At 56.6% G+C, this 13,573-nt stretch overlaps 1 protein-coding gene across 6 annotated transcripts in view; it reads right to left on the reverse strand.

Annotated features, from left to right (window-relative positions):
- Positions 1 to 13,573, reverse strand: part of Casz1 (castor zinc finger 1) — a 146,452-nt gene that overhangs the window by 9,190 nt on the left and 123,689 nt on the right. For 5 of the 6 annotated variants that reach the window (XM_085690284.2, XM_048414881.3, XM_085690282.2 and 2 more), the window contains 11 exons: positions 11,865 to 12,699; positions 10,761 to 10,829; positions 9,227 to 9,317; positions 8,455 to 8,619; positions 7,319 to 7,491; positions 6,284 to 7,134; positions 4,159 to 4,294; positions 3,909 to 3,972; positions 2,585 to 2,739; positions 2,353 to 2,475; positions 1,199 to 1,537 (listed from right to left, as the gene is read on the reverse strand). In XM_085690284.2, coding sequence (XP_085546410.2) covers positions 1,199 to 1,537; positions 2,353 to 2,475; positions 2,585 to 2,739; positions 3,909 to 3,972; positions 4,159 to 4,294; positions 6,284 to 7,134; positions 7,319 to 7,491; positions 8,455 to 8,619; positions 9,227 to 9,317; positions 10,761 to 10,829; positions 11,865 to 12,699 — 3,001 coding nt within the window. The remainder of the gene's footprint in view (positions 1 to 1,198; positions 1,538 to 2,352; positions 2,476 to 2,584; positions 2,740 to 3,908; positions 3,973 to 4,158; positions 4,295 to 6,283; positions 7,135 to 7,318; positions 7,492 to 8,454; positions 8,620 to 9,226; positions 9,318 to 10,760; positions 10,830 to 11,864; positions 12,700 to 13,573) is intronic. The other variant, XM_085690281.2, reaches the window with a different exon arrangement.

Below are 13,573 nucleotides of genomic sequence, written 5' to 3' on the forward strand. Positions count from 1 at the left end.
GAACTCTTGCCTGGTACATGAGGATTGCCATATGTAGGGTGCTCGGAGCAGTGCATGCTGGGACATGTAGTTTCCAAGGCCACACCTCAGGATTAGAGATAAGATTGCAATAACTTCTTGGGCATAAAAGTAATGGATAGTGCTGCCAGTCCTGGCCGGATGCCAGAAAGAGCTTGGCTGGTAAGACATGGCACTGCCGTGGAGGCGGCTGACTGACAGACTGCAGATGGGTGGGTAGCCCTACCAGGAAGTGTCACTTCTGTGGGGTGTGAGCAAGTGGTAACATGTGCCTAGTGTCAGTGCCTGCTAAGGCTCACAGCTGCCAGGACATCCCAGGGTCAACTGGGGCCTACAGTGCCCTCTTGCCCAGGGCCGGCGGCAGTGTCCATGAGATGGGAAGAGCTGGACCACCCACTAGTGTCTATGAGGGTTGAACGCCAGGGAGGTGCAGCCACGGTTGGGAGTCCCCAGTCTACAGTTGGGGAGATGTGGTCTCCAGAGACTGGACCTACGGTGGGTGCTCCGGCCAGGTTCAGGAAACTAAGAAAGCTCGCCACATCAGGGAAGGGAGGGGGGGATACAGGGGACAGGAGAAAGACAAAAGAGCACTGTACCCTTCCATGCCATGGGCCCAGCCCCAGGTGCTCAGAGAGGGAGGACAGCTGTTACTCGGGTGGTATAAATAATCCAATTTATTACTTTTTATTGAGAACAGGAAGCCACACACTTTATGATACAAAGTCACCGTTCTCGCCGCAAGAAGCCACCACCATTGAGTGAAGAAGGTCCCTTCCACCCCTGACCACTGGGAGGGTCTGGAGGGGCCTAGGTCCTGTTCCCACCCATGACTTCCACACCCTACTGACTCAACCTGGGTATGCATCACAGAGTTGGAAGCGAGGTGGCCCAGAGGGAACATAGCCTTTTTGAGGATCAGGACATTTCCTGAGGAACCCTGTACCTAGCTCACCCCAGCCAGTGCTTGTAGGACCCCCCTGGACCACTGGAGTTAAGGCCACTTACACGCTCATCCCCCACCCACTGGGTGCTCAGTACAAGTGTACAGCTGGATGGCTAAGTCCCAGAGGCTGGGGACTGCAGTGTAACTCTGAAGGGCGAGGAGCAGGGTCTCCTTGTTGCCCTGGCTACACCCACTCCCAAGACACAGGGACAGGTGCTGGCTCACGGAGGGACTCACTTGTCCTGGAACTGGAGGAACCCGGGTTTGACCTGAGGCTTGGCGCTCTCTAGAGACGTCGTCGCCAGGGGCGAAGTGGGCAGGTGAGGCACCGATGAGGGGATCGGAGGCATCTGGGGTATGGTGGAAGCCAGCTGCTTCCAGGCGAGCAGGGTAGGGGTGGAGGGCACGGAGGCTGGGCTGGGAGCGGGCCCCTCCAAAGAAGATCCAGGGACCATGGTGCCAGGAGGCGCTGGCGGGGACGAGGGCGCCAAGGGAGGTTTGGTCTCAGCTGCAGAGGCTGGGAAGGAAGCCTCTGTAGTTCCCTTTGCTGCTCCTCCCTCTGTCCGGAAGTGGAAGCTAAGAGAGGCAGAAGAAAGTGTATCAGGACATCAATCAAGAGGCCCCAGAGCCAGATCAGCCCTTCCCTGTCTAAGCATGCTTGTCACCTCATGTGACCCTAACACAACTCAGGAGCCTAGCAGCCCCACCTCATTCCCACCAGAGACTCTGGGAGGTCTCCCATGACCTTCCGTGAGCAGAGGAGCTTGAGAACAAATTGTTGGGTCCCACTGTCATTCTGAACCTAGGCTAGACCTTAACCCCATCTCTCTACCGACGATTTGTGTCGTGTGTGAGAGAACAGGCCTGCCTGATGGGTCCCTGCTCTGAGAGTCCCAGGGAGGAGGACTCTCAGCGTTTGCTAGGCTCCGGCGCAGCGGCAGCAGGAAAGTCTGACATGGGGTCTGGGGTCTAGAGAGGTACGGAGTACCGTTACAGGCAGCGTCCGTTGCCATTGCCTTTTAGCTCTGTAGAGACCACAAAGTAGTTGCAATTCATTCGGTCTCGCGTGGTACTGGAAAGGCCTTCCTCCAGGAGCCCCGCCCTGGATCCAAATCAAGCCTTTCTAGCTGGGCTCTGACCTTTCTAAACGCTCTTCACTGGCACCTGTGCAGGGCTGCGGGCCCCACTAGGTCTGGCAGGCAGCAGTTGAGCCCTGGGGCTGAGTGCAGGAGGGAGGGAAGCCTGTCCCCTTCCTTGGGAGGTCTGAGGCCTGCTTAGAGGGTGTCTAGAGGCCTGTGCTGCTTCCATCCCCAACCAGGCCCAGAGCTCAGGGAGGATGGGGCTGTTTTAAGGGTCACCCCCACCCTCTCCACCCCCAGACCCTCACTCACTTTGCATGCTTGATGGCCCCGTCCAGGGTGCTGAAAAGCGCGCCACACTCCTCCACCACGCAGTGGAAATGCGACTTGTGGAGGAAGTCGCACTGGGCATCACAGAAGTCCTTGGTACCAAACCTAGTCAGTTGGAGGACCTCTGTCAGAGGTGGGGCCCGGGCCACCAGGGTGGGCGAGAGCAAGACCTTCCGTCCCCCACCCCCTCACCCACTCTCCGGAGAGCCCTCACCTGCGGAGATACACCTTCCAGGGCTCCGCCAGCCTCTCCTGAACTAGCGCCTTCACGGCCTTGCCCAGGAAAGGTGAGGGCTCCACAGCGGGGCTCCCCTCCACTTCTGTCTTGATGTTCAGCAAGTTGCCGAGGCTGGGGTTGCCCTGAGACATCTGTAAGGACAGAGGTGAGCTTGGAGCTGGGGGACTCCAGGACAGACAGTGCCTGAGCCCTGTGTGCTGGGAGCAGAGAACACACATACCCCTTCTGCCTTCGCTAGGGAGGAGTCTGGCCCATCAGAAAGACTGTGGCTCTGGTCCCCTGGAGGCAGGGCCTCGGGGAGCAGACAAGCTTGCTGCTGGAGCCATCATTCAAGCTGAGGCCAAGGCTCAGGCTACACGCGCCCTAGACTTTGCTGCTCCCTGGTTATTCTCCTTCCAGATGGTATTCAAAAGAAATGCAGGAGGAGGGATTGGCATGGGGAGGGGGAGGCTACGAGTTTCTTAGAAACAAAAGCCACCCATAAGAGGGTAAGGCAGACTCGTGGGGTAAGAGCAAGCAGGTTTGCTGCTGCTGTTAAAGTGGGAGGGAACCTGTAGGCTTCTGAGGAAGGAATGTGAGGGAGCAGGGGCAGTGACTAGAGGAGGGCAAAGGACAGCAAAGGAGCAACCAGAAGAGGGCAGGCAGCAGGGCATCAAAGCTGGTGCTGCTGCCCCGACGGTGCCCAGCTGGAACCCACCCACCGCATGAGGTCCAGCCCAGACCCAGCTCCCTCTTCAACCCAGTCACTTGTGTACAGTAACCAAATTAATCTTGCTGCAGTCAAATTTATCATGTGAAGGGGGAAATATATTTGAGATGATGTATAATTTACAAAGACCCTGCATTATTTAAAATAAATGTTCTGGAGCGACCTCTCCGGAAGGCGTCCGAGACCATTACTCAAGCCGAAAAGTGGAAATTGATGCTTTGCTTCCACTTTGATCTCCCCTCCCCCACCCCCTTTTTAAACAAACAAAAATACATAAAATAAATAAATAACATTAATAACCGAGGGCCAGAGAAGTTAGAGGGTTCCGGAAAAGCTTTTGGAGCCCTCCATCCGAAGGGAAAAGAAGGTGTCAGGGGCTGAAATATATTTCTTCAGCCAGTTCATTAAATTAATTTGTAGGCAGTGGCTCCGAAATTATATTCGATGAAAAATGGCCTCAAAATTTAAATGGTACAAACTCATCTTATTAGAGGGAAAACATTAAAAAACAAACACATCCCCCCAGCCCCCCAGCACGGCTTTAATTTCTCTGGGTGGGGGAATGGGAGGCGTGTGATGGATGGTTCTTACCTTATTCATAAGCGAGGATAAAAGAGATGAATTTGCCGGGACTGCATGGCCATTTGATTCATTACTAGAACACACAAACCAAGGGGCTTCAACTCAGACATCCATGGGTCCAGGCCCAGAGGCCCTTCCCTCCCAGTCAGCCGGCCCAGGCTCAATGGCAGCGTGAACCCTGGACAGGGTGAGCCCAGGTCCCCAAGGCTAGCTGAGAATACAGGCCCAGACCAGCAGGGCTTCTCTGGCCTTGCCTCACCTGGGCTCCTTCACAGTCAGGTCTAGACTGCGGTCTTGGGAGGCCTCGTGGGGGCCTGGGGTGCCAGCACTGTCACCAGGTTCCTGCTTCACCTGGCCCTGGGGGAACTTGCTGGGGGTGGGCTGCTGCCCACTTCCTGCAGGGGAGGGGAGGGAAGATGGGATCAGAGGGGCTCAGGTTTCACATAGACACAAACTCTGGTGCCCCCACTCCCTTGCCCCAAAGGAAGGGTCGTGGGGCCAAGTAGGCAGGGGGGACCCCCGGGAGAACTAGCGGCTGGTCAGCGATTCTTTCCACTGACGTGATCACTTGCGACGTGTATCCCTGTGTGGCAATTCTTCAAGTGATAATTATTGCAAAATTATGTCAAAGTTGTCCTGGCTTAGGGCCTCCTGGAGGAGGAAGATGGGAGGCTGAGGAGGGGGCCTGGGCGGGGATAGGGGCCCTTCATTTCCTCCGCCAACTGTCATAGTCGATTTGTGGGGCTGCCGCTTGAGCTTTTATTAAAGACTCTGTTAATGCTGAGGGAAAGTGGCAGCTCTGGACTGGGAGCGGCCCCTCTGTAGTCCCTGCCCACTGTTGCCGAGGCGACAACCCTGTCTGCACTGAGCATGCCCGAGGAGGGCATCTGCTGTGTCAGGGCTATCGAGGCTGACAGCCAATCAGGGTGGTTCAATCTACGTGACCTCGTCAGTCTGTCAAGCTGTCCAGGGCAGACACTCCAGGCCCTCCCTGGATGCCTGCCTGGCTAGGGATAAGGGGGAGCTTGGTGGGAAGAGGCCATGAGAGGCTGGCGGGGCAGGGGCAAGGGAAGTTGCTGACAGGACAGTGTCCAGTGAGCCTTGCTCCACGATCCCCAAGTGCCTGAAATATTCATTTGCCCCAAGGCATTGCAGTTTACAGAGAAGCTGCTCCACAGACAGCGAGTGACATTTTATTAAAAATAAGGGGAAACAGCTTCCCTCCCCTTTATCTGACCTTTCCTTTTGGGGGATGAGGGGGAGCAATTTTTCTAGGGAAAAAGAGGTGACCTGGACGTCCGATAACAGTTTCCTGTGGCCCTACCTGCAGGCCCCTGGCTGGAGGAATGTAGCTACAGCAAGACTCCTCCCACACTGGAGAGGAAGACAGGGGCTCTAGACTGGACTGTGAATAGCCTCTCACTGGGAATCGAGAAAACTTCCAGTCCTTGGGAGTCCACACTACAGTAGCTCCCTAGGTTCCAGAGCGAAAGCCCAGGTCCCGTCCCCAACTAACATCCTCAAGAGACCGGATCGGAGCCTCACTTGTGGGGAAGGGACCCTCAACCTTGGCTGATTCTGAAATGGTTTTGGATGGGAGCAGAGTGTGAAGACTGGACAGTCAGGCTGCTGAGTTTATGCCTGGGGGCAGATCTGCCCCTGTCCCGACAGCTCCACAGAGTGAGGCTCTGTCTGTCCTCAGCATCCAGCTCTGTAAGCAGCCAGCAGGTTGTGGCTGGGCAAGCACTAGGGGTTGTGGACGCAGTGCAAGCAGCCGTATCCCAGATGGGAGCTGAACTCTTTCCAGGAATCCAAACAGCACTGGGTACCCTCTGAGGGGGAGGGGCAGGGTACACACCAACAACAAAAATAAAAATAAAAACAGCCTTCCAAAGAAAAGGAAGGAAAGGAGTGAGGAGTCAGAGAAAGGGGGACAAGGGAGAAGGCAGAGTGTCATCTGGCCTGGGGCGGCTGTCTAGGTCTGGAATGCGAATACCCATCCCCTGGGCTCATGTTCCACTGTGCCAGCTAGAGGAGACCAAGAGAAGAGGGAGCCTGGGGTAGCTCTGCTCAGGGACTCATTGGTGACAGAGCCGGTAGGGCACCCTAGCGTGCAGAGACAGGGACTATTGACCAGCTCTGCATATAGAAAAGCGAAGGCACAAAGTCCCTGGTTGTGTGGCCAAAATGAGGGACTCCCAAAGAGAAAATCAAGAGGACGAAGACAGAGACCAGGCAAAGGGAAAGCGCTGCTGGGTGGGAGGCGCAGGTGCATGGACCTGGCCGACATCCTTCCCAGCCTCCCCTATGCTCTTCAGTCTGAGTACTGGGGCTTGCCAGTCTCCAAGTGTGCCTGTCCACCGGGCAGGGCCCAGCCTGCTCACCTGGGTCAAAGGTGGCAGAGGGCTTGAGGGCGGCCGCAGCCAGTCTAGCCATCATGGGTGAGATGAGGCCTTTGCTCGCAGAGATCCTTTCCATGATGGAGGCAGGGGGCACCGGGAGAGAGGTGGCAGCCACAGGGGCCGAGTCTCCAGCTCCAGAAGCCACCAGAGCTGGCACGTCAGGGGTTGCTGACGCTGTGGCCACAGAGGGCATGGCGCCCAGGAGCCCTGGAGATCCCACAGGCAGTGAGGCGCTCCCACGGCCAGGAAGGAGAGGGAAGTAGGGTGCAGTTGTGGGGAGGCCTGAGTTGGAGAGGGCCAATGCTAAGGGAATGGAACCAGACAGGCCCTGGGGCAGCAGGCCGGCCATCTTGCTATTGGGAGGCTTGGCGGCGGCGCTGGGTACAGCCTCGGTGGTGGTGGCACTCGCCGCGGCGGCCAGGGACGCCGAAGATTGCTGACTGGTGGGGGAGGCGCTCAGGCTGGAGTTCTTGCTGCTCAGGGCAGAGAAGTCCACGAGGTCGTCGTTGCTGGATTCCTCGTGTTCCGTGTCCTTGGTGCCCAGCAGCGAGGCTGGCAGCCCCAAGGCGCCCGAGGAGCGGATGTGTCGGCGCTCGTGCTTGCGCTTGTGTGAGGTCATCTGGCTGGTGGAGGTGAAGGTGAAGCCGCAGCCCGCGCGGATGCAGTGGAAGTGGTTGGTGGCCTTGCTGTACACGCAGCCCTCGTACTTGCACTCCTCGTACTTGTAGAACTTCTTGAAGCCGTCCTTGGCGTAGGCGTCGTCCTTGATGTGGTAGCTCTTGTGCTTCTCGATGTCACACTTGTTCTTGAAGGTGAATGTGCAGCCGGGGCGCCTGCATGGGACACGAGGAGACTGACACAGGGTCTCGTGGAACCAAGGGAGGCCCTGCCCTGATTGTTCCACGCTCTGGGAGGAACTTCAGCCTCCACTCCCAGGAGGAGCCGGGCCCTGGCGATCCATGGCCTGTATCCCTGCTTGTGTCTCCTCTTCCGGCCCCCGGTGGGCCAGTCACTCACCTGCAGTGGAAGTGCGTGGTCTTCTGCCCATAGAACTGGCAGTCAGCTGTGCCGCAGTCCTCGGTGGCTCGGAAGCGCTGGAAGCCATCATTGATGAGCTGGGTGTTCTTCTTGTGGAAGTTCTCGTGGGTCATCACATCTGAGGTGCTTGTGTACACCTTGTTGCATCCCACCTACATAGGAACAGGGTTAGAGGATGCAAGCCCGGTCTTCCCAGGACAACTGAGCTCAGCGTGGTGGCTGAAGCCACAGCCACGTGGCTCTGCTCAAGCGAGCGCAGCACCTCCAAACCTCAAACTTCTTAGGTAAACCCAGGTTCTGAAGCCAAAAACAACCCTCCAGTGACCCTCCAGCATTCCCCAGGAGTGACCGGGATCTGTCTTCAGAGTATCGGGCTGTCTTTGGATTCAATATACTTTCTGGCCCAGATGAGGGTCCCACCTTCTGGAGAAATTAGGTTTGGGGTCCTAGTTGGTGGCTCTGTCTCTAGAGTTTTAAGATTGGACAAGGGCTGGACCCTGGAGGTCACCTTTAGCTATGGGACTTCCTTAGTGGATGGCTCCTGGGCACGGGGCCCTCCCACCCACTGCAGCTGGGCCAGGCAGGCAATGTTGCCATATTGAGTAAAAAGCAGTGTCTCTGAACACCCTTGAAGGCTGGCCTGTGCCAGTGTCTGCACCATCTCAGGCCCAGAGGGTGGCCCCCCTCTCCTCACACCAGGTTGTTACACAGAGGCCTTAACAACCCCTGACAAATACGGGGGAGGCATGCAGGCTGCTATTTGCAACCCAAAGTCGCTCCTCCTGGCCTTGACACCTTGAAAAAGCCCAGACTCAGTGTGGCATTAAAACAAAGAATTAAACAAAAACCTCTGCAGGAATCATTTGCAATGCTGCTCTTGGTGTTAAAGCCCAAAAAATGTCGGTCTGTATAAACAGCTCACTGAATTTCCCCCACACCAAGTATGGCAACAGGGAAGGCCCCACCCTGGCCACCAGACACGGCCGATATCTGAGCTTCTGGGACTCTACTCGCCAGGCACCCCTCTCCTGGACCGGGAGAAAAGGAGGGTCCTGGCCAATGAGGCCCCTGACCACTGGGGCGGTCCCGTCCCTGGTTCCAGAAGCAGCAGGCACCTGCATGCAGTGGTAGTGGGTACTCTTCCCATTGAGGTGGCAGCCGTGGTAGTAGACACTGCAGTCATCCAGCGGGCTGAAGCGCATGAAGCCGTGCTGCAGGGAGTTGTCGCGCTTCTTGTGCATGTTGTAATGTCGGATCACGTCCTGCTTACTTGTGAACCTCTGCCAGGAAAGAGCACCAAGTTGGCAGAAGCCTGTGCCCCCAGTCCATGTGCCAAGAGTGCTTGGACCAGGGCTGGCCCCAAGGCCCTCGGGTCACCCTATAAATAACCCTGCTTAGGGTCAAGGCAGCCCAGACTGCCCAGCCAGTTCCCGGCATACTGGCCCTTGGTGGGAATGATTCCAAAGTCTCGGGAACTCCTTCCCTGACCTCTCCCAATAGCCACACCCAGGAGCGTAGAGGTGCACTGGGCTAGCCTTGAAGGCCAGGGCTCTACCTAGTGCTCAGTGTGCAGGCGCACCAGGCAGGACAGAGGGCGCAGCCTGTGCAGATGGCCCTAGCGCTACCTCTTCACCAGCTCTGCACTTGCCAGCAGCCCTGAGCATGTGATCTCGGCGTTTCGTCTTGAAAATGAAGCAGTAAGACCAACCCTTGAAAGGCCTGGAAAGACAGTTAACTAAGGGGCTCGGGAGCCTGGGGATGCAGACTGCTGGTCTGTGCTCTCCTGTCTACCCCTGTGAAATCCAGACGGCTTGTGGAGGACCCTTCCGCCCCCGCCTACTTCCAGCAAGAGTCCACGCTGGTGCGTGAGTGGCATGCGGCCCGTACCTGGTAGTTGCACTCTGGGTCCAGGCAGTGATAGTGCTCTCGGTACTGGTAGGCGCAATGAATATGGCCACAGTGTTGACTCCCTGAGAACCTGAAGAGAAGTGAGAGGGTCAGACCCACCTCAGGATGCCAATCCATCCCTGAAAGGCCTCTCCTAGAACCCAGGTCTGAAAAGCTGTTTCTGCCTAGACCCCGAAGATGTCCTGGGGTTTAGAGGGCCTGGGTGGGAAGACAGAGGGACAAGGGTGAAGTGCCAGAGTATGGGAAAGCAGAGGCAGTAACTGGACCCTGTCAGGACTCCCAGGCCTACCAAGTTGTCTAACTGCCAGCAACTTGCCTGGAAGGCAGCGCCAGATGGAGCAGAGGTCGGAACTCAGGTCAGAGTAAGACAGAGCAGAGAGGGGACCTACAGCCCCACGCTTTGGCAAGCAGTAGCCTGACCAGCCCTCCCCGCCACCACGCCAGCTCTGACCCTGGCTGAGTCAACCCTGGGATGTTCTAAGAGGTGTTGAAGGCTCTCTCTCTCTCTCTCTCTGTTCTGGGCTTTTCCTGACACTTGAAACAGTCCAGAGTTATGAATTTTTAAAGCCCAGCATCTGTCTGGCTTCCCGCGGCAGAGAGCTCACTTTCCAGCCAAGCGCACGGCCAGAAGGCCTGGACTGCCGGCCACTGGATGACCCTTCTCTGGGGCTGGACGTGCTAGGGTGTGGGCAGACAGGGCCAGCCACTCTGGGGAAAGCCAGCCATGACGGCCCTGGGAAAGGCAGTTCACTCAGCAAGCCCGTTCCCTTCCATGGGTGACGCACTCTATGAGGGGGTGGGGAGCCCCACTGTACAGGGAAAGCCACCAGCAGTAAGTACTTCAATGGGAGCTGCCAAAAGGGCCATCTGCCGAGGCACTAATAGTGATGACGGTGATAACAATAAAGAGTAGAGGGTGAAGAAGAACATGGAAGACCAGAGGAAGACAGATGCCGCCAGGGCACGACCCCTGCCACCAGTCCCTCAAGAGCCTCAATTTGGGGACTGTGTGGAGATGGATCTTCATCGCCAACCCTGCCTCCTTCGGGATGAATCTTATGTCTGGCTTCATCAGAGTGTCCCCCCAGCCCCAGTCCCGGGATCCCAGCAGGCCGTGGCAGGAGGAGAATGGCTGCCTGTTTCCCTCAACCCCAGTAGCTCTCCCGGAGTCCGCACTCTATCCAAGGCTCCACATGAAGGCAGGACCCAGGTCAGCTGCACAGGGGCCCCCTACTCACCTGTGGCAGGCCTGGCACAAGTCTTTTCCCACAACCCTACTTGGCTTATAAGTTGCCTAAGGACTGTGTGGCCTACACTACCACAAAAGGGAGGGTCTAAGGTAGACCCCGGAGCAGCCTCTCTTGAGAGGTTAGAGACAGAGAGAAAGGAGATGTGGATAAGGCAGCCTCCTGGCTTTAGGGATGAGCTAATACATAAGTGGTCCCACAGTCCTTGGGCATTCCTGGCTCCCCCCGCCCCACCTCTGTCCACAGGCTCCTCCCCAGGGGCCTACCTGGCAATATATTTCTGGTAAATGTTTACATCTTCGGTGACAGCTGGTTTATCTGTGGGCAATCCGTTTCTGGTAAGACACACAGGGCACAGCCGATTAGCGGATGGGGGTGGCCTCAGGCCCCAGGAGCATTTGATGGCAGCTCCCTGCCCTGGGCCCTGGTTCCTCTCTCCTGGGCCCTGTATCATTCTGAGGCACTCAAGGTGGTACTGAAAAGGTGTGTTGGTAGAAGCCCAGAGCAGCTCGGTTAGCCCACCACTGACAGGAGTGCGCTACCCCGAGCAGGTGGGGTTGCAGGGCCTAGCCAGGCCTGCAGTTAGCCTGGAGGGAAGCCAGGGCCTGAGGCACCCAGAAAACAATGAAAACAAGTGGGGTAACAGTCGAGGAGAGAGGGAACAGAGGAGGAGGACAGTACCAGACACAGGTGCAGAGTGATACCCCTTGCCCACCCTCAAACCAAAGGCTACAGACAAGATCTGCCCGGTTCACAGCCTCCAGGACCCATAGGCCCCACACTGCTACAGCAGAGGAAATAGCTTGAAGGAAGGGTATCATTTGGCCTTACAAGACCCATTGTTTTATCGTCCAGGCTAGTCCTCTATCCCTGGGTTACGAGTCCCACCTAACCCCCACCTAACTTCCTGTCTTTTCCACGGACCAGGCTCTGAAGCAGAAGCCAAGGCCAGCCCCTGGACCCCAGTCCCCACCTCCACCCCAGAGTGAGTGGTTTCCACCAACTGCAGCCTGCATGCAGCCCTTGTGGCAGAGGGAACAGGTCATGGCAAAGGAGGCTAGTAAGTGAGGAACGCACAGAGGGTGTGTGACAATGTAAGGGTACACGGCAGATGTGTCATATGCAGGTCAAAGGTCAGCGCAAGAGCACTGAATGAGGGCACAAGAGCAATGTTGTTATGCATGCGTGTGTGTGTGTGTGTGTGTGTGTGTGTGTGTGTGCGTGCATGCATACATGCAAGGAAATCTGAGCTGCACAGGTGGCTGTGCCCACCACAGTAAGCTTTGCAGGGAAGGAGGGAGACCTCCCTATCCAGTCCGGCCCCAAGGGTCATGGAGGCAGTGGGGACCGGGGAGGGGAGGGATCCTTACTTGACAGTAGAGACGGTTCCTGTGGTGATGGAGTCTGTTTTGGAAAAGGTTGACTTCAGGTACTCGGGAGTGTTGAAGGACAGGGAGGCAGGTGGCTCAGGTCCTGGCCCAGGGGCACTGGGGGCGCTGGGCACACTGGCGAGGGGTGTAGAAACCAGGCTGGGGGTGGGCGGAACCTTGGTAGGGCCTGGTTTCTGGATGCCCCGAACGTCGTACTTGGAGGGGCGCCCCACCTTGCCTGTCTTGAAGGCAATGGCCCCGCCCATATCAGGGCTGCCCTCCCCGGGCTTGAAGAGGTGCAGGTACTTGACGTTTTCCAGGTCATACTTGGATGGTTTCTTGTATGTGCTTCCGTTCTGAGGCCTCAGGTTCTCACCCGTCTTCAGTTTGTGGATGAAGAAGTCATACTTGGAAGCACGGGCTACCAAGTTCTGCATCTGGACACTGCTGTGTGAGGGCAGTGGCAAGATGGTGGCCTTGGTTTCCAGGTGGGTGGTGTTGCTGGGTAGCCGTAGGCTGGGCAACGGGCCAACCACCTCCTTGCCTGCCCGGTCCTCGGCCTTGCTGCCATGGGCTGGCCAGGGAAGTTGCTCGCCAGCCTTGAGTTTACGGATGTATTCCTCGTATTTGGAGAAGCGTGCCCGCTTGCTGAGGGTATCCTCAGAGGTGGGCAACATGGAAGAGGCAGCCGCCTCGGGGGTGGAGCCTGCATGCAGCTTCTCGAAGCTCAGCTTCCTGGCCAGCTCATCCCGAGTGTTCTGGTCGTCATAGCCGAACATGCCCAGAAACTCGGTCATGGTGGAGGCGGCGTAGTCCCTCAGAGAGGAGGTTTCTCCTACGGGGAAAAGAGGGGGTGTGTGTCATTTCTGGGAGGGAGCAGGGGAGAATAGAGACGAGAAGCCTCTCTACCTTGAGCCCCCGCCCAAGGAGGGAGGGGACCAGTACAGGGAGGGGCGGAGCAGGACATGATCTATGGACATTTGGCTCACTTGTTAGGTTTTACGACTCTTAAATTAATTTGTTTTAAAAAAAAGTAATTAATACTGGGGTAAAATAAAACGAGTTCATCAATGCCAGGAAAATCAATTTCCTAAATGTTCTGGCCGATGGCTTTTCAGTACATTAAACAAAGTTTCATAAATGTCTCCACTCTCTTGCCTTGGCCTAATATGAAAGAGAAGCCATTTTACTGGAAGTTAAGGCAAGATCCCAACCTGCCTCCTGAGGTAGGGGTTACGAGGAACAGAACAGGTAGGGTTGGGGACCACTGACTAGACAGATAAGAGGGACCCCAAAGTAGAGGGAGCCACTGTGAGTGTGTGGCTGAGGTCTGCCTGGCTGGAGGGTTATACTTAATGTCTCAATGCACCTCTTGGGCAGATGAGGGATGTGGCCTGAGAAGCCTCAGAACTGGATCTCTTGACTAAACCGCCTCAAACTTTCCCCCAGTAACAGCGCTGAGCAGAGGCAGGGACTATGTCAACGTGCCCACTCAGACTAAATCAGTGCCCACCACCCCACTCCAGCCAGAATCTGCATCAAAGACAAGTCCTTCAAGCCTCCTGGCCACCTTGCAGCTCTTCTGCTCACATATAAGGGTGGCTCACCGGGGAGACTGACAATAAGAGCCCTGCTGGATCCAAGGTAACAGGACTGAGGAAAGAGTGTCCATCCTCCTCACCATCCATATCTAACACTCTGAGAACTAC

The sequence above is a fragment of the Myodes glareolus genome, chromosome 6, assembly GCF_982192425.1.
Source record: "Myodes glareolus chromosome 6, mMyoGla1.1, whole genome shotgun sequence".
Taxonomy (NCBI): Eukaryota; Metazoa; Chordata; class Mammalia; order Rodentia; family Cricetidae; genus Myodes; species Myodes glareolus.